At 41.6% G+C, this 25,425-nt stretch overlaps 1 protein-coding gene across 2 annotated transcripts in view; it reads left to right on the top strand.

The window, feature by feature from the left end:
• ASNS (asparagine synthetase (glutamine-hydrolyzing)) overlaps positions 1-25,425 on the top strand; it is a 76,061-nt gene that overhangs the window by 9,038 nt on the left and 41,598 nt on the right. Inside the window, exons 2-6 of one of the 2 annotated variants that reach the window (XM_089678666.1) lie at positions 4,389-4,656; positions 11,582-11,819; positions 12,576-12,761; positions 21,906-22,007; positions 23,715-23,842. In XM_089678666.1, coding sequence (XP_089534792.1) covers positions 4,408-4,656; positions 11,582-11,819; positions 12,576-12,761; positions 21,906-22,007; positions 23,715-23,842 — 903 coding nt within the window. In that variant the 5' untranslated portion in view covers positions 4,389-4,407. The remainder of the gene's footprint in view (positions 1-4,388; positions 4,657-11,581; positions 11,820-12,575; positions 12,762-21,905; positions 22,008-23,714; positions 23,843-25,425) is intronic. The other variant, XM_089678667.1, reaches the window with a different exon arrangement.

The raw sequence follows: 25,425 nt of genomic DNA, 5'->3' as shown, positions 1-25,425 counted from the left end.
TAACACTGAGTAACATGGCAGGTGGCACATTTCTGATGGACAGGTAGATGTCTGCCCTCCATCTGCTGCCTGAGATTTATCTGTACATCTATGGATATCTGTCTCTGATAGCAGAGGTGACTAGACCTGCCATGACCCATCACTGGAGGTGACAGTATATGTGTGTTCTTGGTAGCTCAAATCTCACTGGTGGAGGAGCAATGACCCAAAAATTGCAAAGGATGCTTGGAATTTTATTTTTATTTATTACAGGAACTTATCTAGCGCCCACAACTTACGCAGCGCATTACATATTTAGATTGAAATGACCCATATAGAAGAAAAATATATTTGAAATATATTTTAAAAATATTCTTCCCAAATATAATGACATATATTTGAAATGCTACAATTTTGGCCATATTTAATATATTTCAAAATATATTTCAATAAATATATATATATACTGTTTGTTGAAATCCATTTTTATTACAAAATATATGAAAAATATGTTTAAAAATACATTTCAAATATACTGTATGTCTTTAAAAATACAAATCTACATTTTTGGAATGCATTTACAAATATATGTAAAAATATATGTTAAAATTACTTTTTTATAAGTTAAAAAAAAAAAAATCTGAAGAATATATTTTAAAAAACCTGAAAGTGTATTCAGTAGCTATAGATTTCCTTTAATTATATAGGGCCCATTCTTCCCTATGTATTTTAAAGCATGTCAGGGCAAGAACGCAGGGTACCCATTGTTATAAACATTGCTACTTTAATGTATTCCATTTCGTGAAGCACCATTATTTAAAAAAGTCCTGGATTCTTTCTTGGATACACAGAATATAACTGGATATAACATTTATAGGTAAAGCTGATCCAGGGAATATCTGATTGCCTCTCAGGGGATCAGGAAGGAATTTTTTTTCCCAGCAGGAGCAAATTGGATCATGCTTTGCAGGGTCTTTTTTGCCTTCCTCTGGATCAACTGTGGGTGTAGGATTATAACTTTTTTTTTTTTTATGGTTAAACTGAATGGACTTTTGTCTTTTTTCAGCCAGACTAACTATGTAACTATTATGCATTATACACACAAGCAGCATTGCTTTCACCAAGATCCCATATAGAGACTGAGATCGCCAGCGCCTGGGCTGATGGTGTCTCCACTAACATTGTAGAATACAGTGTCATCCAATTGGTGTAATATTTTTTGGCCATAAGGTAGGTACAGCACGAGTATGCTTAAGTGTTTCAGCCGTGAGGCATTTTACGCATACGTGTACTCTGTTCTGTACTTGCATTATAACCAATAAATATTACCGTAACTGGATGACACCAATCAGTTGCCAGCTCTATTTTAATTTGGATTATGCGTTATAGGGCCTGTCATGTTTCACATGACTGTCATATGCCATTAAGTGTTTTCTATATCTTGACTCTGCTCCTCCCTTTCCTTTGGTTTAGTTAATGTTGCATAGATAGCCCTCCCCCTTTCCCAGAGATGCATTGCAGCTCTAGCCTCATGTCATGGAGTAGGAAACATTATGATCTTTTGACCTATCGAATGCTCATTGTTGTAAGATTCTCTCAGTTTATGGAATAAACTTCACAAGATCTACAAGATGTCTTATCGATTGAGTCACTGACTGTGGTATCCAACTGAGGTTGAAGTTATTGCTATCTCATCACAACTGTAAGTTACAGAGATCACACTATCAATGCTTAGATTGGAGAGAACAGGGCCTTTTGATGACAATGAAAGCATGATTGTTAAAAGAAGAGAGTGGGATCCAAAAAAGCAAACATTTATACTTACCTAGATGGCTGCAGCATAGATCTGAGCTGAAGCTACGGCTGCTGGCTGTACACTGAGAACTGAGCTGGCTCTACACCGGCTCTTAGTCTGCCCTAAGCAAAGAATGATAATTGTCAGTCGCCAGCTCTCTGCTCTGCTCCTCCAATGCTCACTGGAGAGCTAGGCTGGGGTGGGAGCAGCTGGCTCAGGCTCTCAGCAGTGCACCGTGAGGCTGAGCCAGCTTCCAGTCAGGCATCTGGGTGGATTCTGACAATATTTTTGGGATCCCTGCAGAGCTTGGACCTGCTCGGTGAGGTCTGCTATCAGTGGACTGTAGCCTGCTGTCGGCTAAATACAGGTCACAGGATTGCTGAACTAACTGCACTCCTGTGACCCCCAGGAGACGTAGCGCCAAAAGAACTTTGGTCCTACTTCTTTAAAAAGAAAAAAAATTAAGAAGTGTGAAAATGTGCATGGAAAGGTGTGAGCCTTAGTGCTCACCAAAAACATACATTTCCTTTTATCACCAGTTGACTGATGCTCACATCCTCTGGCCTTCATCCAATGCAGATTCATTTTTGGAGAACTTGTCTTTCAAACATTTACCCTCCAGGTTCAACCAAAGTTGACAATGACTTGCAGGAAGATATCTTGTTCTTGTCACTTCCTATTGCAAGTTTTGTGATACCTGGATCAGGGGGCACACAAGGTCCTCTGGCACCCAAAGTCGAAGTGCCCCTCCCCCCCAAGCTCTTTAAAAGGCATTATATAACACAATTTGAAAGTATTTTTATATACAAACAGTAAAGAAAAAATAGGAAGCAGATTGTGGAGTTGGAAAATAAAAATTATTAAAGCTAAAATTTAGTTGAAAAATAATTTTGCTCCTACAGCTGGGGTTTTGGATATAGATACGCTTCAAAATGATATTAAACATTAGTATTATTATTTTTTTTTTATAAAATAATAAACAGGTTATACTCAACTGCTCTGCAATAGTTTTGTACAGAGCAGCCCTGATCCTCTTCTGGGGTCCCCCGCCAACGCTTCTGGTTTCTCCTCTTCTGTTGCATAGTCTGGTTGAAATAAGACAAACGTCCATCCAGTTCAGCCATTATAAAAAAAAAGTTGTAATCCTACACCCACAGTTGATCCAGAGAAAGGCAAAAAAACCCAGCAAAGCATGATCCAATTTGCTCCTGCAGGGAAAAAAATACCTTCCTGACCCCCCAAGAGGCGATCGGATATTCCCTGGATCAACTAGGGTGCCCCCAGAGGAAGCTGCTTCCCATGGAGCCACTTGTGCATGCTCGCTCCTGAGCCTGTTGACACAGACAAGGCAGCTCAGCCCTGCTGCCGTTCTCTCTTCACAGAGCTTTATTGACAGCAGTAGGGGCCAAGGGCTCTCGCTGCGGTCAATCTGCCCTATGAGGAAGGACAGAGCCAGGAGAGCCTCTGCTCTCATGTGCAGCGCTAGATCGAGATCAGGCTCAGGTAAGTATTAGGGGGGTTGGAGGGGCTCTGTGACACAGATTTTTTTTTTAACCTTAAAAAAGCCTTTAGGCTTTAGAGCCACTTTAAGTTGGTTTCTTTTGGCCTTAAATGGCTCCTCCTTCTTAGAGAAGCTTTTACCAATCCTGAACACGCTCTTGTACCTAAAAATGGCCCTTTATTAGCCCAATTATTTAATTTTTTTCTTGGAAAGTAAAAAAAAAAACAACAATGAAAAAATAACAATCAAAAAATTAAATATGGAAAATAAAAGACACTATTATAAATAAGAGCTCAGATATGAAACAGGTTTTCTACTTAAAGTAGAACTCCGGGCAAAAACTAATTTACATATCCTTGTTGCTGATTTCCTATCTTCCCTAAATATTTCGTCCATCTTCTGGTTCACTCAGTAGTTGCTCTGAAATAGCCTATTCATTTTCAAATCAAACCATTAATTCTCTTTGGTTTCCTGTGGTTGCTATGCCTCATATTCCCCAAGCCACTGGTCTTGGCACATCCCTTCTGTAGTTCTTTCTCCATGAAGCAGTGATGTCATTCAGCCCCATTTGCAGTGATGGGTGAACCAAGACTCTCAAACACATTCAACATGTACAGGCCTAGTGTACCCGCCCACATTCAATGCAATTCCCTGTGGTTGATGGGAACTGTAGTTTCCTTTTACTGCAGAGAGAGAGAGTAGAGGACATGATGTAATCCCGGCTGTTACGCCTCTTCCTTGGCAGAGCAGATGTTGTTCTCTTTTGAATTACAGAGATGAGGTCATGAAAATTCAATTAGACATTTTAGCTAAATGGTAAGGATTTAAAAAATGTTGTTAACTATGTAGTGTTTTGTGTAGGGGGTGTAGTAATGGGTGATTTTTGCCTAACCTACTGTTCTTATTTAATGTTTTTTTGCCCCATATTTCCCATTCTAAAGATCTTCCATGCTGGTCATAGACACATCATGCTGAATTTTTACAACCTTTACATTTTCAGGAAAAAAAAAATCATTAGAATGCCGTTCACATTGGGCATGTTGATAAGTAGGCTATGACCACATATTTTATGTGTTCTAAACTTCTGTTTTTGGTGTGTTTGTGTTTTATCAGCAGAAGTGAAGAATTCAGGATGTGCGGGATTTGGGCTCTGTTTGGCAGCGATGAGTGTCTGTCTGTGCAGTGTCTTAGTGCCATGAAAATTGCGCACAGGGGACCAGATGCTTTTCGTTTTGAAAATGTAAACGGTTTCACCAACTGCTGTTTTGGCTTCCACCGACTGGCTATCGTAGATCAACTGTACGGCATGCAGCCTCTCCGCGTGAAGAAATTCCCTTATCTGTGGCTCTGTTACAATGGGGAAATATACAACTACAAACAGGTATTGCTTTTGTGTGGATGGTAACAAACTGAGGCTTAAATGACCTAATACCAACTACAGTAGATGAGTCCACCCAAAACTGACATTTTAGCTTGATATGAGCATGGTGGGTTAAATTTACCCATGTACCTTCAACCCCAGAGTGCTGTCTATCTATATACAGTATATACAGTGGGGATCGAAAGTTTGGGCACCCCAGCTAAAAATTTGTATTAATGTGCATAAAGAAGCCAAGGAAAGATGGAAAAATCTCCAAAAGGCATCAAGTTACAGATTAGACATTCTTATAATATGTCAACAAAAGTTAGATTTTATTTCCATCATTTACACTTTTAAAATAACAGAAAACAAAAAAATGGCGTCTGCAAAAGTTTGGGCACCCTGCAGAATTTATAGCATGCACTGCCCCCTTTGCCAAGCTGAGACCTGCCAGTGTCATGGATTGTTCTCAATCATCATCTGGGAAGACCAGATGATGTCAATCTCAAAGGTTTTAAATGCCCAGACTCATCTGACCTTGCCCCAACAATCAGCACCATGGGTTCTTCTAAGCAGTTGTCTAGAAAACTGAAACTGAAAATAGTTGACGCTCACAAAGCTGGAGAAGGCTATAAGAAGATAGCAAAGCGTTTTCAGATGTCAATATCCTCTGTTCGGAATGTAATTAAGAAATGACAGTCATCAGGAACAGTGGAAGATAAAGCAAGATCTGGAAGACCAAGAAAAATATCAGACAGAACAGCTCGCAGGATTGTGAGAAAAACAATTCAAAACCCACGTTTGACTGCACGATCCCTCCAGAAAGATCTGGCAGACACTGGAGTTGTGGTACACTATTCCACTATAAAGAGATACTTGTACAAATATGGTCTTCATGGAAGAGTCATCAGAATAAAACCTCTTCTACGTCCTCACCACAAAAATCATCGTTTGAACTTTGCAAATGAACATATAGACAAGCCTGATACATTTTGGAAACAAGTTCTGTGGACCGATGAGGTTAAAATTGAACTTTTTGGCCGAAATGAGCAACGGTACGTTTGGAGAAGAAGGGGCACAGAATTTAATGAAAAGAACCTCTGTCCAACTGTTAAGCATGGGGTTGGATCAATCATGCTTTGGGGTTGTGTTGCAGCCAGTGGCACAGGGAACATCTCACGAGTAGAAGGAAAAATGGATTCAATAAAATTTCAGCAAATTTTGGATGGTAACTTGATGCCATCTGTGAAAAAGCTGAAGTTAAAGAGAATGGCTTCTACAAATGGATAATGATCCTAAACACACCTCGAAATCCACGGGGGATTACATCAAGAGGCGTAAACTGAAGGTTTTGCCATGGCCTTCACAATCTCCTGACCTCAACATCATTGAAAATCTATGGATAGACCTTAAAAGAGCAGTGCGTGACAGACAGCCCAGAAATCTCAAAGAACTGGAAGACTTTTGTAAGGAAGAATGGGCAAAGATACCTCAAACAAGAATTGAAAGACTCTTGGCTGGCTACAAAAAGCGTTTACAAACTGTGATACTTGCCAAAGGGGGCAGTTTAAGATATTAACTCTGCAGGGTGCCCAAACTTTTGCAGACGCCATTTTTTTGTTTTCTGTTATTTTGAAAGTGTAAATGATGGAAATAAAATCTAACTTTTGTTGACATATTATAAGAATGTCTAATCTGTAATTTGATGCCTTTTGGAGATTTTTCCATCTTTCCTTGGCTTCTTTATGCACATTAATACAAATTTTTATCTGGGGTGCCCAAACTTTCGATCCCCACTGTAGCTACACTATATTGCCAATAGTATTGGTCGGCCTGCCTTTACATGCACATGAACTTTAATGGCCTCCCAGTCTTGGTCCGTAGGGTTCAATATTGAGTTGGCCCCGCCCTTTGCAGCTATACCAGCTTCAACTCTTTTGGGAAGGCCGTCCACAAGGTTTAGGAGGGTGTCTATGGGAAGGTTGGACCATTCTTCCAGAAGCACATTTGTGAGGTCAGGCACTGATGTCGGACGAAAAGGCCTGGCTCACAGTCTCTGCTCTAATTCATTCCAAAGATGATCTATCGGGTTGAGGTCAGGACTCTGTGCAGACCAATCGAGTTTCTCCATCTCCACCCACTCATCCATGTCTTTATGGACCTTGCTTTGTGCACTGGTGTGCAGTCATGTTGGAACAGGAATGGGCCATCTCCAAACTGTTCCTACAAAGTTGGGAGCATGAAATTGTCCAAAATGTCTTAGTATGCTGACACCTTAAGAGTTCCCTTCACTGGAACTAAGGGGCCAAGCCCAACCCCTGAAAAGCAACCCCACACCATAATCCCCCCTCTACCAAACTTTACACTTGGCACAATGCAGTCAGGCAAGTACCATTCTGGCAACTGCCAAACCCAGACACATCCACCAGATTGCCAGACAGAGAAGTGTGATTCATTACTCCAGAGAACACGTCTCCACTGCTCTACAGTCCAGTGGTGGCTCGCTTTACACCACTGCACCCAACGCTTTGCATTGCACTTGGTGATGTAAGCTTTGGATGCAGCATGCGCTGACCCCACTCTGTCAGTTTTCGTGGCTTGGTTGCTGTTGTTCTCATTTGCTTCCACTTTGTTATACAATCACTAACAGTTGACAATGATATATACTGCTCAAAAAAATTAAAGGAACACTTTGAAAAAACATCAGATCTCAAAGGGGAAAAATATCATGCAGGATATCTATACTGATATGGACGGGGTAATATAGTAGGAACGTAAGGATGACCAATCGTTTGGTGGAAATGAAAATTATCAACCTACAGAGGACTGAATTCAAAGACACCCCGAAAACCAAAGTGAAAAAATGAGGCAGCAGGCTAGTCCATTTTGCTGGAATTTCATTTGCAGCAACTCAAAATGGTCCTCAGTAGTTTGTGTGGCCCCCACGTGCTTGTATGCATGCCTGACAATGTCGAGGGAGGCTCCTAATGAGACGACGGATGGTGTCCTGGGGTAGTTCCTCCCAGATCTGGACCAGGGCATCACTGAGCTCCTGGACAGTCTGAGGTGTAACCTGGCAGCATCGGATGGACTGAAACATGAAATCCTAGAGGTGTTCTATTGTATTTAGGTCAGGCGAGCGTGGGGGCCATGCAATGGTATCAATTCCTTCATCCTCCAGAAACTGCCTGCATACTCTCCCCACATGAGGCTGGGCATTTTCGTGCACCAGGAGGAACCCAGGACCCACTGCACCAGCGTAGGGTCTGACAATGGGTCCAAGGATTTCATCCCGATACCTAATGGCAGTCAGGGTGCCATTGTCTAGCCTGTAGAGGTCTGTGCGTCCCTCCATGGATATGCCTCCCCAGACCATCACTGACCCACCACCAAAACGGTCATGTTGAACGATGTTACAGGCAGCATAACGTTCTCCACGGCTTCTCCAGACCCTTTCACGTCTGTCACATGTGTTCAGGGTGAACCTGCTCTCATCTGTGAAAAGCACAGGGTGCCAGTGGCGGGCCTGCCAATTCTGGTGTTCAATGGCAAATGCCAATCGAGCTCTATGGTGCCGGGCAGTGAGCACAGGGCCCACTAGAAGCTGTCAGGCCCTCAGGCCACCCTCATGAAGTCTGTTTCTGATTGTTTGGTTAGAGACATTCACACCAGTGGCCTGCTGGAGGTCATTTTGTAGGGCTCTGGCAGTGCTCATCCTGTTCCTCCTTGCACAAAGGTGCAGATACTGGTCCTGCTGATGGGTTAAGGACCTTCTACAGCCTTGTTCAGCTCTCCTAGAGTAACTGCCTGTCTCCTGGAATCTCCTCCATGCTCTTGAGACTGTGCTGGGAAACACAGCAAACCTTCAGGCAATGGCACGTATTGATGTGCCATCCTGGAGGAGTTGGACTGCCAGTGCAACCTCTGTAGGGTCCAGGTATCGCCTCATGCTACCAGTAGTGACACTGACCCTAGCCAAATGCAAAACTAGTGAAAAACAGTCAGAAAAAATGAGTAGGGAAAAAAATGTCAGTGGCCTCCACCTGTAAAACCATTCCTGTTTTGGGGATCATCTCATTGTTGCCCATCAAGTGCACCTGTTGTTAATTTTATTAATACCAAAGCAGCTGAAACTGATTAACAACCCCCTTTTCTACTTCACTGACCATGTCAATAGCCCAGGAGTTTAACTGACTTGATGCTATACTCTGATTTAAAAGCATTCCTTTAATTTTTGTGAGCATCGTATTTAATAGCAAGGAAATTTAATGGATGGACTTATTGCACAGGTGGCAACCTATCACGGGACCACGCTTGAATTCACTGAGCTCCTGAGAGCGATCCATTCTTACATAATTGTTTGTAGAAGCCGTCTGCATGCCTAGGGGCTTGATTTTATACAGCTGTGACCATAGAGGTGATTGGAACATCTGAATCCAATGATTTGGAATGGTGTCCCAATACATTTGGCAACATAGTGTATCTATCTTATGGCTAGTAGTAGTCACATTCAATGATTTACTGACTTCTATTGTTTCAGTAAGTGGCAGGAACATACCCCATGTCACATACCTGGTTGGAAGTCGAAGTGATGAGAGGGCTTCCCTTGTGGCTAAATGCCAAGCACCCCTGAGGATGGTGACAGGAGATGTTGGGCTCAAAGAAGCATGGGTTGCCAACTGTGGTTTGCTGGACAAGTTAGCTGTTACATGGAACCTTTTATAGACGGGACAGAATGGGGCAGGACAGAACTGACATAGTCTGGAACTGAGCCAGGGTCATACACAGCAGATCAGGCAGGAGGGTAAGCATAAGCGTGGTCAGGAGCAAGCCGGGGTCATGCACAGGAAGTCAGCAAAGGCAGAGTTGGAAGTAAGCCAAGGCCAAAGCCAGAAGAAGAGCAGAAGTCAGGTCCAGAGGCAAGTCAGGTCGGTAACGGGAGACCCAAGGATACAGAATACATGGGGTACAGGGAGCTGAAGATCAATCAGCAACCTCTGAGCATATCTTCCATCCTTATAAAGGCCATTTGGCACCATCTCTTACTGTGGGTGTGAGTGCCATGCACCAGTGCGCACAAGCGAGCCCCAGTGCTATTTCAATGCGTACAGTGGGGCAAAAAAGTATTTAGTCAGCCACCAATTGTGCAAGTTCTCCCACTTAAAAAGATGAGAGAGGCCTGTAATTGGCATCATAGGTAGACCTCAACTATGAGAGACAAAATGAGAAAAAAAATCCAGACAATCACATTGGCTGATTTGGAAAGAATTTATTTGCAAATGATGGTGGAAAATAAGTATTTGGTCACCTACAAACAAGCAAGATTTCTGGCTCTCACAGACCTGTACCTTCTTCTTTAAGAGGCTCCTCTGTCCTGCACTCATTACCTGTATCAATGGCACCTGTTTGAACTTGTTATAAGTATAAAAGACACCTGTCCACAACCTCAAACAGTCACACTCCAAACTCCACTATGGTGAAGACCAAAGAGCTGTCGAAGGACACCAGACACAAAATTGTAGACCTGCACCAGGCTGGGAAGACTGAATCTGCAATAGGCAAGCAGCTTGGTGTGAACAAATCAACTGTGGGAGCAATAATTAGAAAATGGAAGACAGACAAGACCACTGATAGACTCCCTCGATCTGGGGCTTCACGCAAGATCTCACCCCGTGGGGTCAAAATGATCACAAGAACGGTGAGCAAAAATCCCAGGACCACATGGGGGGACCTAGTGAATGACCTGCAGAGAGCTGGGACCAATGTAACAAAGGCTACTATCAGTAATACACTACGCCGCCAGGGACTCAGATCCTGCAGTGCCAGACGTGTCCCCCTGCTTAAGCCAGTACATGTCCGGGCCCGTCTGAAGTTTGCTAGAGAGCATTTGGATGATCCAGAAGAGGATTGGGAGAATGTCATATGGTCAGATGAAACCAAAATAGAACTGTTTGGTAGAAACACAACTCGTCGTGTTTGGAGGAGAGAGAATGCTGAGTTGCATCCAAAGAACACCATACCTACTGTGAAGCATGGGGGTGGCAACATCATGCTTTGAGGCTGTTTCTCCGCAAAGGGACCAGGACGACTGATCCATGTACAGGACAGAATGAATGGGGCTATGTATTGTGAGATTTTGAGTGCAAACCTCCTTCCATCAGCAAGGGCATTGAAGATGAAACATGGCTGGGTCTTCCAACATGACAATGATCCCAAACATACCGCCCGGGCAACGAAGGAGTGGCTTCGTAAGAAGCATTTCAAGGTCTTGGAGTGGCCTAGCCAGTCTCCAGATCTCAAACCCATAGAAAACCTTTGGAGGGAGTTGAAAGTCCGTATTGCCCAGCGACAGCCCCAAAACATCACTGCTCTAGAGGAGATCTGCATGGAGGAATGGGCCAACATACCAGCAACAGTGTGTGCCAACCTTGTGAAGACTTACAGGAAACGTTTGACCTCTGTCATTGCCAACAAAGGATATATAACAAAGTATTGAGATGAACTTTTGATATTGACCAAATACTTATTTTCCACCATAATTTGCAAATAAATTCTTTCCAAATCAGCCAATGTGATTGTCTGGATTTATTTTCTCATTTTGTCTCTCATAGTTGAGGTCTACCTATGATGCCAATTACAGGCCTCTCTCATCTTTTTAAGTGGGAGAACTTGCACAATTGGTGGCTGACTAAATACTATATTGCCCCACTGTATGTACGCATCCCTATGCAAACGAGCACGGCCAAGTATTGGCAAGTGTATTAGATCCTTGCTTAGTCAACATTTTTTTTAACACCCTTATAAGAATTCTCAGATAAATCCACAAATAAAAAATGAAGTAGACATTACTACAGTCAATGCTACTACTACTTCTGCAGTATTGTAGTATCAATGTTGGAGAATGCACTCTAAAATACTTTTATACTAATCTCTCTTGTTCCTACAGCTGGAAAAACATTTTGGATTCGAGTATCAGACCCTGGTGGACGGAGAGGTAATTCTCCATCTTTACAATAACCAAGGAATCGAACAAACTGCTGCCTTATTGGATGGAGTCTTTGCGTTTATCCTGCTGGATACAGCCAATAGGAAGGTCTATCTGGGTCGGGACTCCTATGGTATTAGACCGCTCTTCAAACTTCTCACCGACGATGGCTTTCTGGGAGTTTGCTCTGAGGCTAAAGGTAATCCTAATAATATGTTGAGATCTTAAGCCAGAAAGAAGTTTTTTTTGTAATATATACAATGTTTTGTATAAAGGGGTTGATTTATTAAAACGGGAGGGTGCATAATCTGGTGCAGCTGTGCATAGAAATCAATCCGCTTACATGTTTTTTGTAGTCAAAACTAAATTGAACAAGCTGAAGTTAGAAGCTGATTGGCTACCATGCACAGCTGCACCAGATTTTGCACTCCCCAGTTTTAGTAAATCAACCCCAAAGCGGGGAGCAGGGGCGGACTGACCATTTGAGCACCCGGGCACTGCTCGAGGGCTCGGGGTCAGTAGGGGGCCCAATGAGATGCCCCTGGTACTTTTCATAGGCTTTTTTGGGTGTGGTTTGAGTGTGAGCAAGGACACAGGGGCCCCATGATCTCTTTTTGCCCGGGGGCCCCATGAGTTGTCAGTCTGCCCCTGGAGGGGAGTTATTATTGTTAAATATTTATTTATTTGTGACTCCACTGGGGAGATTTACTCTCACTTCCTGATCCTATGACCCAAAAAATAGGAGTGCTAAGGGTTTTTCGTGGGGGACGGGAGACATAGGCATGGACTTATTCAAATGTGTGTGCAATCTGTGCTTTACCTAATTGGCACTTGATCTCACTGTGGTTTTTATTTTAGGAAAAAAATATTTGTAAATATGAAGTTTTCATATTTACAAATTATGCAGTGTTGTTTTTCCAAAATTTGTAGATATAACACATTTTCTCTGTCCTAGGTCTTATTAACTTGAAGCATTCTATGACCTCATGCCCAAAAGTAGACCCATTCCCTCCTGGTCACTGCGAAGTCTTTGATTTAAAAGCCAGCGGGAAGGTTGCCTCGGTTGAATTGATAAAGTTCCGCAATTTCAAGGATGAGCCTCAGCACGCAGCCTGCGATACGCTGGGGAAACTACAAGCAGGTAACTTTGTGTGTGAATACATAGCTATGCCCTGTCGTGGATTTCTGGAGAAGATGCTGTTTTTTTAAGATTTGTCCGTGGATATGTTCCTCTGGCCCAAAATTGCACATTAACCCAATTTGTGTTATTACAAATGCCTCCTAGACTTTCCAAGGGAAGATATGTTTTTGGTCAATGTTGTTTGTTTTTTATTATTTATATTAGTTTCATTTTGGTTTTAAGGGAAACAGATTGGCCAATCAGTGATCACATGCAGAGTAGTAAGCAAGTTGTCACTTGTGACATCATTGCTTACTATGTGTGAAATTTGTAAATGATCACAGAGGTCACATGGTACAAGGCTATTCACAACAGCCTTGTACCATGTGACAAGCTGTGACCAATCACAGCTCACTCTGTAGTTCTCAATGGCTGCAAGAATGCAGCTAGAGAGAAGGAGAAATGATTGCTTTTACATCCTTTATAGGTGTAAAAGCAATCAGTGTAAAAAAAATTCTTCATCACCCCCACAAGTAGTACAGTGTCACCATGGTGACACTGTACTGCTAGGGTGACAGTATGTAAAAAAAATAAATAAATAAAAAATAATATAAAAAAAATGTTTAAAAATGATAATTTTTGATTGATAGCCCCTGCATGGGCATACGTTTTGCCTTATTGGAATTAGAGCGTTGTCTGCTCTATTATGCCTTTTTTATTGGTGCAATTGATAGCCCCTGCGTGGGTGTGTTTTGTTGCCTGTGTTTTATACTGTTTAAAATTAATAAAAACCATTGAAATGCAGAGGAACATGCAGGTGGTGTTGTGTAGTCGTGGTCACATCACAGGTGCAAATCCTCAAATGGCCAAAATGCCCCCTCACCTCCTTACAGTGACCACAAAGGGCCAGCTCGCTTTTAGGATCACACGACGATCCTCACAGGTAATACTCTTCGTAGGTCAATCACCCCACTCGGTGTCATCAATGGTGGCACTTACTCCCCTCCTTAACCTCCTTGGCGGTTTTCCCGAGTGTAGCTCGGGGTAGAATTTCTATACCAAGAGCGGTAACCCCGAGCTACACTCGGGCTTACCATGCAGCGTTCTCTGGGGGTCCCTGCAGCACTTACCTTGTCCTTCGCTCCCACGATGGGTCCCCTGCAGCGTCCCCGTCCATCTCCTCCGGCCGATGCCGGCATCTGGCTTCCGTGTTCCGGTCCCCGTGACGTCGGAACGTTCGGGCGGCGGAACCGGCGGGAAATTTGAAATTTTTTAAAAATGACATTTTTGCTGTCATTGCTTTTTCACTGCATTTCACATACATTTTGTCCCCACTGCTTTGTCCTGTGTCCTGCCTGCATTTTGAATGTTCTTTCTGCCTGGAAACTTAGAAAAGTCCATGGCGGCCAAAAAGCGTCCCTTTAGGTCAAAAGCGGTTTTAGAACAGCTAGAGAACAGCGATAGTAAATCAGAACCACTTGCAGAATTGAGTGATAATGATTCGTGGGGGAAATTCGTCATCAGACACTGAAAACGATTTTGCGACTTTGCTCAGCGATGTGCGAATTTGCCTCTGTATTTCAAATTTCAGTGTTTTTGGTTTGATTATATTATTGAATTAAATTTATCATTATTATATTATTATTTTTTATGATTATTTATTAAATTATAATTTATGATTTCGTGTTTTAAGTTTTATCATATCCGGAATGTTTAATAGACTCTTTTTCGGACAGATTTCAGTGAGTTATTCCTAAAAATTACAGCCTACAATTAAAAACTACATATTTCCATGCAAAAAAATGGTACCGCTTTCAGCACAAAATTCCTGACATGATCATACCGCCAGGGAGGTTAAAGGTCTCCAGCCACTGGCATCAGCAACACCGCTTACCCTCCACACAGGATCAAGGTAATAAAACAAAGAGATCCTCCATGGTGTAATAACGTTTTAATATAGCCAAATATATGAATCAAAATGCCCACTCACATTTCAGTAGTAAAACAATCGATTTTCACCACACACTATGGGTGTACTGCATGGGTATAGGGTGCACCAAGATGGCGCCCACACCGGAAGTGACGTCACCACGTACCGGAAGTTCCTCCCCGCGTACCTACGCGTTACTTCACTCTAAATCACGTGACTTTCAGGATATCCTACACAATACCACCTGCATGTTTTTTGATATTTGGAAAACTATTTAATAGTTAAAAAAAAAATGATAATTTTTGGTTATAAACTAATTTGTTTTTTTTTTTACTAAAAATATAATGGAATAAATTTTGGTCAAGATTTATGATGACATACTATTTATTTGCAAAATTTTATAAGAAAAACAATTTTTTTTTTCAAAATTTTTGGACATTTTCATTTACATAGCAAAAAAAATAAAAATCCCAGTGGTGAGTAAATACCACCAAAATAAAGCTTTATCTGTCTCAAAAAAATGCTACAAAATTCATACGGGTACAGTGTTGCATGACTGCGCAATTGTCATTCAAAGTGTGATAGCGCTGAAAGCTTCAAATTGGCCTGGACAGGAAGGGGGTGAAAGTGTCCGGACTGGAAGTGGTTAATGTCTATGGTCGGCTTCACAATGGCTGTCAGTAGCTAGCTTGTGTTAGTGAATGAGAATTCTCAGCATAGTCTCCTGGCTGAATAGCTTTTTCCCCATCATGCATGGACTTTTTATTATCTTTGCCTTGTGCCATCAATTTGTACAGGGCAAACTGTGGCATTCTTACAGCGGACACTTCTAAGGACAGATATTTATGAGGTTTTATTAATTTACATTCTGCTCTTCTAGACTGAAATAGTTATCTATCAATGTTCCGTGGCAGGTCAACTTTACCAGCGCAGTACTGGACTATAAACATTTAATTAGGACATTTCTTTCAGGACCGGCTTCATGGTCTATAAAATTTAATAGAGAAAAGTGTTTTCTTTAAATTGTTCTTTTGCTTGGATTTGATGAGATTGCTTGTACTTGTTAAAGGAGCTGTATATTTTTCCTAGAGGGATTGACTTTTAATTCAGTTATTTCAACCTTAAAGTAGAACTAAACCATATCTAAGCGCCACAAACTGAAAATGCTATGTAATTCACATTCCATATTTAAAACAAACTCACCCATCCATACATGTCTCCATGCCTTATTCTCTTTAGAAATCACTTTGAAAAACACCCCTTTATCATTTCTAGCTGTGGCCATCTTAAGTTAGGGCAGATGATTTGTGTGACATCTCCTTCCTTGAATCTATCTGCCCTTAGCTCAGGCATGTAGGCAGGAGGGTGTGCATAGCTAAGAAAGCCCCTCCTACCCTCCTGTCTTGAAGACTCCTGGGATATAGAGTACTGTGCAAAAAGTTTAGACAGGTGTGAAGAAATGCTGTAAAGTAAGAATGCTTTCAAAAATATATATTTTATTTATTTTTATCAATTAAAAAAATGTAAAGTGAGTGAACAGAAGAAAAATCCAAATCAAATCAATATTTGGTGTGACCGTCCTTTGCTTTTAAAACAGTGTCAATTCTTCTAGGCGCACTTAAACACAGTTTTTGAAGGAACTTGGCAGGTAGGTTGTTCCAAATATCTTGGAGAACTAACCATAGATTGTCTGTGGATGTAGGCTGCCTTAAATCCTTCTTCATGTATTCCCATACAGACTCGATGATGTTGAGATCAGGGCTCTGTGGGGACCAAGCCATCATGTCCAGGACTTCTTGTTCTTCTTTACACTGAAGATAGTTCCTAACATTGGCTGTATGTTGGTTGTATGTTTGGGTTTGTTGTCCTGCTGCAGAATAAATTTGGGGCCAATAGCACACCTCCCTGATGGTATGGCATGATGGATAAATATCTCCCTGTATTTCTCAGCATTGAGGACACCATTGATTGGGCAATTTTGTGGACCGTAGATGAAGTAGTCAGCCAAAGAAACTTAATGCAGCAGATAAAAGACACATCATATTTACTTCCCTTCAACATCGGAAGATGTCAGCACAGAAGTGACTCAACTATGGGTGAAAACATAGGAAATGGGGCGCAGGAAAATGGCAGCAGGTGCTCTGGACTGATGAGTTAAAATGTGAAATATTTGGCTGTAGCAGGAGGCAGTTTGTTGGTGTAGGGATAGAGACAGGGGCGGACTGACAACTCACAAGGCCCCCGCACAATACTGGATCATGGGGCCCCTGTGTCCTTTCCCAAACTCAAAAAAGCCTATGAAAAAGGTACCAGGAGCATCTCATGGGGCCCCCTACTGACCCCAGGCCCTCGGGCAGTGCCCGAGTTTCCAAATGGTCAGTCCGCCCCTGGATAGAGAGCAGTACAACAATGAGTGACTGCAGGCAACTGTGAAGCATGGTGGAGGTTCCTTGCAAGTTTGGGCCTGCATTTCTGCAAATGGAGTTGGCGATTTGGTCAGGATCAATGGCGTCCTCAATGCTGAGAGATATAGGCAGATGATCATTCATCATGCCATACCATCAGGGAGGAGTGTGATTGGCCCCAAATGTATTCTGCAGCAGGACAATGACCCCAAACATACAGCCAATGTCATTAGGAACTATCTTCAGTGTAAAGAAGAACAAGGAGTCCTGGAAGTGATGGTTTGGCACCCACAGAGCCCTGATCTCAACATCATCGAGTCTGCCTGGGATAAAGAGACAGAAGGATTTGAGGCAACCTACATCTACAGAAGATCTGTGCTTAGTTCTCCAAGACGTCTGGAACAATCTACCTGCTGACTTCCTTCAAAAATTGTGTGCAAGTCTACCTGGAAGAATTGATGCTGTTTTAAAGGCTAAGGGTGGTCACAACAAATATTGATTTGATTTGATCTTTTGTTCATTTACCTTCCATTTTATTAATTGATAAAAACAAACTATTAACAATTCCTATTTCTGAAAGCATTCTTCATTTACGGCATTTTTTCACACATGCCTAAAAAGTTTTGCACAGTAATGTATGACATCATTTTGGCCTGGGTCAGAAACCGGGAAATAACTGAAGAAATGTAAAACAGTTTAAAACAAATAAATATAATATACCTTCCCATCTATTTACTAATGATATCAGCATAATGAGTAGAACTAAAGGCAAAACTTTTTTTTTTCAGTTTGGATATAGTAAGGGAGGGTTACAGCCCCTGTCAATTTTTGTTTTGCCATCTGTGTCCCATTGGGGAGCTTTACCTTCACTACCTGTCCTATAGCCAAACCTGGAAGTGAGAGGAGATCCTTGAAAATTAAGGCGCCCTCTATTCCTTTTATTGGGACAGCCCAGAATTTTGGGATATAATCCTCCCTTACTCTATCTAAAATGAAGAAAAAAAAGTTTTGATTATGGTTCTACTTTAAGTGTAATTTTCCTGAAAATGTGCATTTGATAAACAGCTGCACAAATACTGTGCGACATAAAAAATGGCAATAATCATACATTTATTCACCAGGGCCTCTGCTTTCAGAAATTATATAATGTTTGGGGGGGTTCCAAGTAATTTTCCAGCAAAAAATGCTGACAAGTGATTAAAATAAAATGAAATAGGTACAATTCACAAAACATTCACAAACTTTCCCTATAACACATCCAATGTTCCCTTTTTGAGTTCAGGTTAATTTTAAGGAGGGATTAGGAAGTCAGAAATCTAATAAACTTTTTCCTTTATAACAACTCCATAACATAACTGTCCCTTCCACTGACACCAATGATGGGGCACTATTCCTCCCACTGATACCAATGATGGGGCACTATTCCTCCCACTGACACCAATGATGGGGCACTATTCCTCCCACTGACACCAATGATGGGGCACTATTCCTCCCACTGACACCAATGATGGGGCACTATTCCTCCCACTGATACCAATGATGGGGCACTATTCCTCCCACTGACACCAATGATGGGGCACTATTCCTCCTAATGACACCAATGATGGGGCACTATTCATCCCACTGACACCAATGATGGGGCACTATTCCTCCCACTGATACCAATGATGGGGCACTATTCCTCTCACTGACATCAATGATGGGGAACTATTCCTCCCACTGACACCAATGATAGGGCACTATTCCTCCCACTGATACCAATGATGGGGCACTATTCCTCCCACTGACACCAATGATGGGGCACTATTCCTCCCACTGACACCAATGATGGGGCACTATTCCTCCCACTGATACCAATGATGGGGCACTATTCCTCCCACTGACACCAATGATGGGGCACTATTCCTCCTAATGACACCAATGATGGGGCACTATTCATCCCACTGACACCAATGATGGGGCACTATTCCTCCCACTGATACCAATGATGGGGCACTATTCCTCTCACTGACATCAATGATGGGGAACTATTCCTCCCACTGATACCAATGATGGGGCACTATTCCTCCCACTGATACCAATGATGGGGCACTATTCCTCCCACTGACATCAATGATGGGGCACTATTCCTCCCACTGATACCAATGAGGGGGCACTATTCCTCCCACTGATACCAATGAGGGGGCACTATTCCTCCCACTGATACCAATGAGGGGGCACTATTCCTCCCACTGATACCAATGATGGGGCACTTTTCCTCCCACTGACACCAATGATGGGGCACTATTCCTCCTAATGACACCAATGATGGGGCACTATTCATCCCACTGACACCAATGATGGAGCACTATTCCTCCCACTGACACCAATGATGGGGCACTATTCCTCCCACTGACACCAATGATAGGGCACTATTCCTCCCACTGATACCAATGATGGGGCACTATTCCTCCCACTGACACCAATGATGGGGCACTATTCCTCCTAATGACACCAATGATGGGGCACTATTCCTCCTAATGACACCAATGATGGGGCACTATTCCTCCCACTGACACCAATGATGCGGCACTATTCCTCCTAATGACACCAATGATGGGGCACTATTCATCCCACTGACACCAATGATGGGGCACTATTCCTCCCACTGATACCAATGATGGGGCACTATTCCTCCCACTGACACCAATGATGGGGCACTATTCCTCCCACTGATACCAATGATGGGGCACTATTCCTCTCACTGACATCAATGATGGGGAACTATTCCTCCCACTGATACCAATGATGAGGCACTATTCCTCCCACTGACACCAATGATGGGGCACTATTCCTTCCACTGACAATAATGATGGGGCCCTATTCCTCCCACTGACATCAATGATGGGGCACTATTCCTCCCACTGATACCAGTGATGGGGCACTATTCCTTCCACTGACACCAGTGATGGGGCACTATTCCTCCCACTGACACCAGTGATGGGGCACTATTCCTTCCACTGACACCAGTGATGGGGCACTATTCCTTCCACTGATACCAATGATGGGGCACTATTCCTCCCACTGATACCAATGATGGGGCACTATTCCTCCCACTGATACCAATGATGGGGCACTATTCCTTCCACTGATACCAATGATGGGGTACTATTCCTCCCACTACTAACAATGATGGGGCACTATTCCTCCCACTGATACCAATGATGGGGCACTATTCCTCCCACTGACACCAGTGATGGGGCACTATGCCTTCCACTGACACCAGTGATGGGGCACTATTCCTTCCACTGATACCAATGATGGGTCACTATTCCTCCCACTGATACCAATGATGGGATGCTATTCCTCCCACTGATACCAATGATGGGGCACTATTCCTCCCACTGATACCAATGATGGGGCACTATTCCTCCCACTGATACCAATGATGGGCACTATTCCTCCCATTGATACCAATGAGGGGGCACTATTCCTCCCACTGACACCAGTGATGGGGCAGAGATGTAGATGGCTTTGTAAGTTGTTAGTATTTTGATTTTATTTGTTGAGTGAGTAGAAGCCAGTGGAGGGACGGCAGAGAGGGGCAGCAGACACTGAATGGTTGGTAAGGTGGATGAGCCTGGCAGCAGTATTTATGATGGACTGGAGGGGGGATAACCTATGTAAAGGTAAACCAATGAGGAGGGAGTTGCAGTAATCGAGGCAAGAGATAACCAGGGAGCGAATTAGGAGCTTTGTGGTATCATTGGTTAAAAAGGGGCGTATTCTGGAGATGACCTGAAGATTACATAAACCCCCCAAAACATAAATTATTTTCTTTATTGCTCTCATTCTGGTGCAGACAACGATATGTACATGTGTATCGCAATCAACGTTTTCACACATAGGTGCACCAACACATGTGTTTGTACATGCGTTTATTTGGCGGGGGGGAGGAATTTTATGTGCTTGGGATTTAACTTTTTTTTTTTTCATACGATTTAAAAAAAATAATTTTTACATAACTTTTTTTTTTTCATCACACAGGAGACAAAGTCCCCATGTGATGATTTTTTTAGTGACAGGTTCTCTTTAGTGAGATATGCAGGATCCAAAAGATCGTACATGTTTCCTCTGTTCTTCTCTGAATGTAGTGCAGTGCAGATTGAATTGCAATACATTCTTTCCTGGCCGGGGAAACTGTCACTGGGTACCCAGAAGTAATGTTATACACGTCGCTTCTGGGTCAGGAACAAGAAGGGGAGGAGAGCGGATGTGTGTCCACTGTCCTCCCTCTCCTCCAACCGGCTGCACCCGCTCTGCTGGTCCTGGGCCCGCAGATGGGCAAGCAGAGCCCAGGATACATAGCGGGGGGGAACGCATGAGGGGCACTTTATCCGCGTGTGTGGAAGCAATTGAGCAGAAGCAGAGCCGACCAGATGCTTCCACCTGACAAATGAGGCCTGCTACTTGCCCGCAGCACGGGTAGATGTAGAAAAGAACTACCTACCTGGTGCCCGGAACTACAAGTCCCAGGACTAGGACGATACAAATTGCACATCCCTGCAGAGTGGAGGCGCTCTAATACAGGAGGTGTTATACTGGCCAGATCACCAGAGGAAAACAGAAGGAAAAACCCTATAAAAAAAAGAAAACTAATGCAGCCACCACATCTAATGACTGGTAAGCTGCAATATATTACATTTTTGGTTTTGGATTTCAAACCACTTAAAATTAGAGAGTTGCACAGAAGAAGCATTTTTTGGCTAAAAAAAAGTTGTAAAAGGAGTACAGGTTTAATTTAATGATGAATATTACCAAACTTACAAAAACACATTATTTTGGTTTTAGGAATGGACCGAGAGACAGTGAAGAGAAACATCTGTCTTTTGTTTGAAAATGCAGTCAGGAAGCGTTTAATGGCGCACAGAAGAATCGGATGCCTTTTATCAGGTACCTTCATTTTTAGATGGAGCTAAAACATTTTCCTCTATTTTTAGGCTGCTTTGTTTCCCTGGGAAATATCACTTATGCATCTTAGACATTTATCTTGTGAAGTTGGAATTATCAGCAGAGATTGGTTACATAGTTAGTCTGGCTGAAAAAAGACAAAAGTCCATCCAGTTCAACCATTTAAAAAAAAAATTATAATCCTATACTCACAGTTGATCCAGAGGAAGGCAAAAAACCCAGCAAAGCATGATCCAATTTTTTTCTCCTGCAGGGGAAACAATTCCTCTCTGATTCCCCGAGAGGCAATCAGATATTCCCTGGATCAACTTTACAAATTGTTAGTATCCAGTTATATTCTGTGTATCTAAGAAACAATCCAGGACTTTTTTGAAGCAATCCACTGAGCTGGCCAGAACCAACTCTTGAGGGAGTCTATTCCACATTTTCACTGCTCTTACTGTGAAGAAACCTTTCCGTGTTTGGAGATTAAATGTCTTTTCTTCCAGGCGTAAAGTGTGCCCCCTTGTCATTTATAATATTCGTATAATGTTTCAGATTTTGTATAAAACAATTTTCATATTCTTTTAAGCATTTGTGTTCTAGTCTGGACTGAATTGATTCTTACTGGATAAACCCACATGGAAAAAAATATATTTTCAAAATATTCTTCTCAAATATATTGACATATATTTGAAATACTACAATTTTGACCTTATATAGTATATTTAAAATTTATATATATATATATATATATATATATATATATATATATATATAGTATGTTGCAATGCATTTTTTATATATTACAAAACATATGAAAAATGTATTTTTTTAAAATATAGTCTTCATATTTTTTTTAGCATATAGAAAAGTAATTTTAACATATGTTTTTACATATATTTGTAAATGCATTCTAAAGATGTAGATTAAATGTATTTTAAAAGACATACAGTATATTTGAAAATGTATTTTTAAAAATGTTTCATTTCATAATATATATATACATACTGTATGTTGAAATGCTTTTTTTATATATTATGAAATGAAACATATTTTTAAAAATACATTTTCAAATATACTGTATCTCTTTTAAAATACATTTAATCTACATCTTTAGAATACATTTACAAATATATGTAAAAACATATGTTAAAATTACTTTTCTATATGTTAAAAAAAATCTGAAGAATATATTTAAAAAAAAATACATTTTTCCAAATATGTTTTGTAATATATAAAAAATGCATTGCAACATACTATATATATATATATATATATATATATATATATATATATATATATATATATATATAATATGTCCAAAATTGTAGTATTTCAAATATATGTCAATATATTTGGGAAGAATATTTTTTAAATATAATTAAAATATATTTTTCTTCCATGTGGGTAACAGGACAGTTTTGCACATGTAAAATGAAAGCAGCAGAAATTCCAACATTTTTAAAACATTGGCCCATCCAAGACCGATATTTCAATTATAGATGGCTATCGGTGGAATAAATGATCATTTGGCATCTTGTAGTTCTTGGCCATTCCAGTGATTTCCAGGCCCAGGGTTTTCCGTGACAATCGTATAGTAGACTAATATCCCTTGTGGAACATAAAATTGGAGCTCAGTTGAGGGGGTGGAGTTGGGAACACCCATCGGCATCGCCTTATTCAGTCATTTGTCTGTGTCTTTCCCAGGCGGACTGGACTCCAGTTTGGTTGCAGCCACTCTGCTCAAACTAATGAAGGAACGCAATTTGCCGTATCCTCTGCAAACCTTTGCTATCGGCATGGAGGAAAGTCCTGACATAAAGGCTGCCAGGAAGGTAAGGTGGTATTCCTGTACTACAATTTCACATGAAAAGCCCAAATTTTAAATTTGTGCAACTATTTCCCATCCAGCAACCCCAGATCTTTCCCTAAAGATTACCTGTCATGTGCCTATTGCTATCAAAGGATGTTTACATTCCTTCTGACAGCAATAAAAGTGATCAAAATTAAAAAAAAAATTAAAGTAACAATGCCCCTGAGCCCCCCTCCTCTTGTGCTCATGTGCAAAGGCGAATGCATGTGCTGGTCCTGCACGCGTGCAACGTTTGTGCCACACATGTGAGATATCACCACGAACGTCAGATCATGGGCAGTAATTCTAGCACCAGACCTCCTCTGTAAATTTAAAGTATTACCCTGTAAAGGCTTTTAAAAAGTCACCTATGGATAATAAAATTTACGACCTTTGTCACTGTTGCACAGGCGTGCGCAGTTTTACAGCATGACATGTTTGGTATCCATTTACTTGGCATAACATCATCTTTTATATTTTCAAAATAAATTAGGTTGTGTATTGTTTTTTTGCATTATAATTCAAAAAAGTGTATTTTTAACTAAAAATTGCGTCTGAAAAACAGCTGCGCAAATACCATGTGACATAAAAAGTTGCAGAACCCACCAATTTATTCTGTAAGGCCCCTGCTTTAAAAAAATATATAATGTTTGGGGGTTCTAAGTACTTTTCTAGCAAAAAAAATACTGATTGTTACATGTGAACAAAAAGTAGCAGAAAAGGCCAGAACTGGAGGTGGTTAAATAGACCCTGTCACCACTTCACAACTTTTTATTTTGGATATTTTTTTAATGTCTCTAGACCAGTGGTCTTCAAACTGCAGACTGTGGGCTGGATGTGGCCGTTCGCTTGCCTTTATCAGGCCCTTAGGGCAGTATTCTTCCCAATAATGCAAGGCAGTATTCTTCAGACTGATGTCAACAATAGAGCACTTTTCCTCCCTCTGACACCATAGGTGGGGCACTATTCTTGCGACTGATACCAATGATGGTGATTATTCTTCCCACTAATACCAATGATGGGGCACTATTCCTTCCACTGATACCAATGATGGGGCACTATTCCTCCCACTGACACCAATGTTGGGGCACTATTCCTCCCATTGATAACAATGATGGGGCACTATTCCTCCCACTAATACCAATGATGGGGCACTATTCCTCCCTCTGACACCAATGATGGGGCACTATTCCTTCCACTGATAACAATGATGGGGCACTATTCCTCCCACTGATACCAATGATGGGGCACTATTTCTTCCACTGATAACAATGATGGGGCACTATTCCTTCCACTGATAACAATGATGGGGCACTATTGCTTCCACTGATAACAATGATGGGGCACTATTCCTTCCACTGATACCAATGTTGGGGCACTAGTCCTCCCACTCACAGCAATGATGGGGCACTATTCCTCCCACTGATACCAATGATGGGGCACTATTCCTCTCACTGATACCAATGATGGGGCACTATTCCTCCCACTGATACCAATGATGGGGCACTATTCCTTCCACTGATACCAATGATGGGGCACTATTCCTCCCACTGATACCAATGATGG

Source organism: Staurois parvus, unplaced genomic scaffold (assembly GCF_062004578.1).
Source record: "Staurois parvus isolate SC_StPar_1 unplaced genomic scaffold, SC_StPar_1.0 ptg000208l, whole genome shotgun sequence".
Taxonomy (NCBI): Eukaryota; Metazoa; Chordata; class Amphibia; order Anura; family Ranidae; genus Staurois; species Staurois parvus.
Note: the sequence above shows the minus strand (reverse complement) of the source record. Positions and strands in the feature narration are given on the sequence as shown.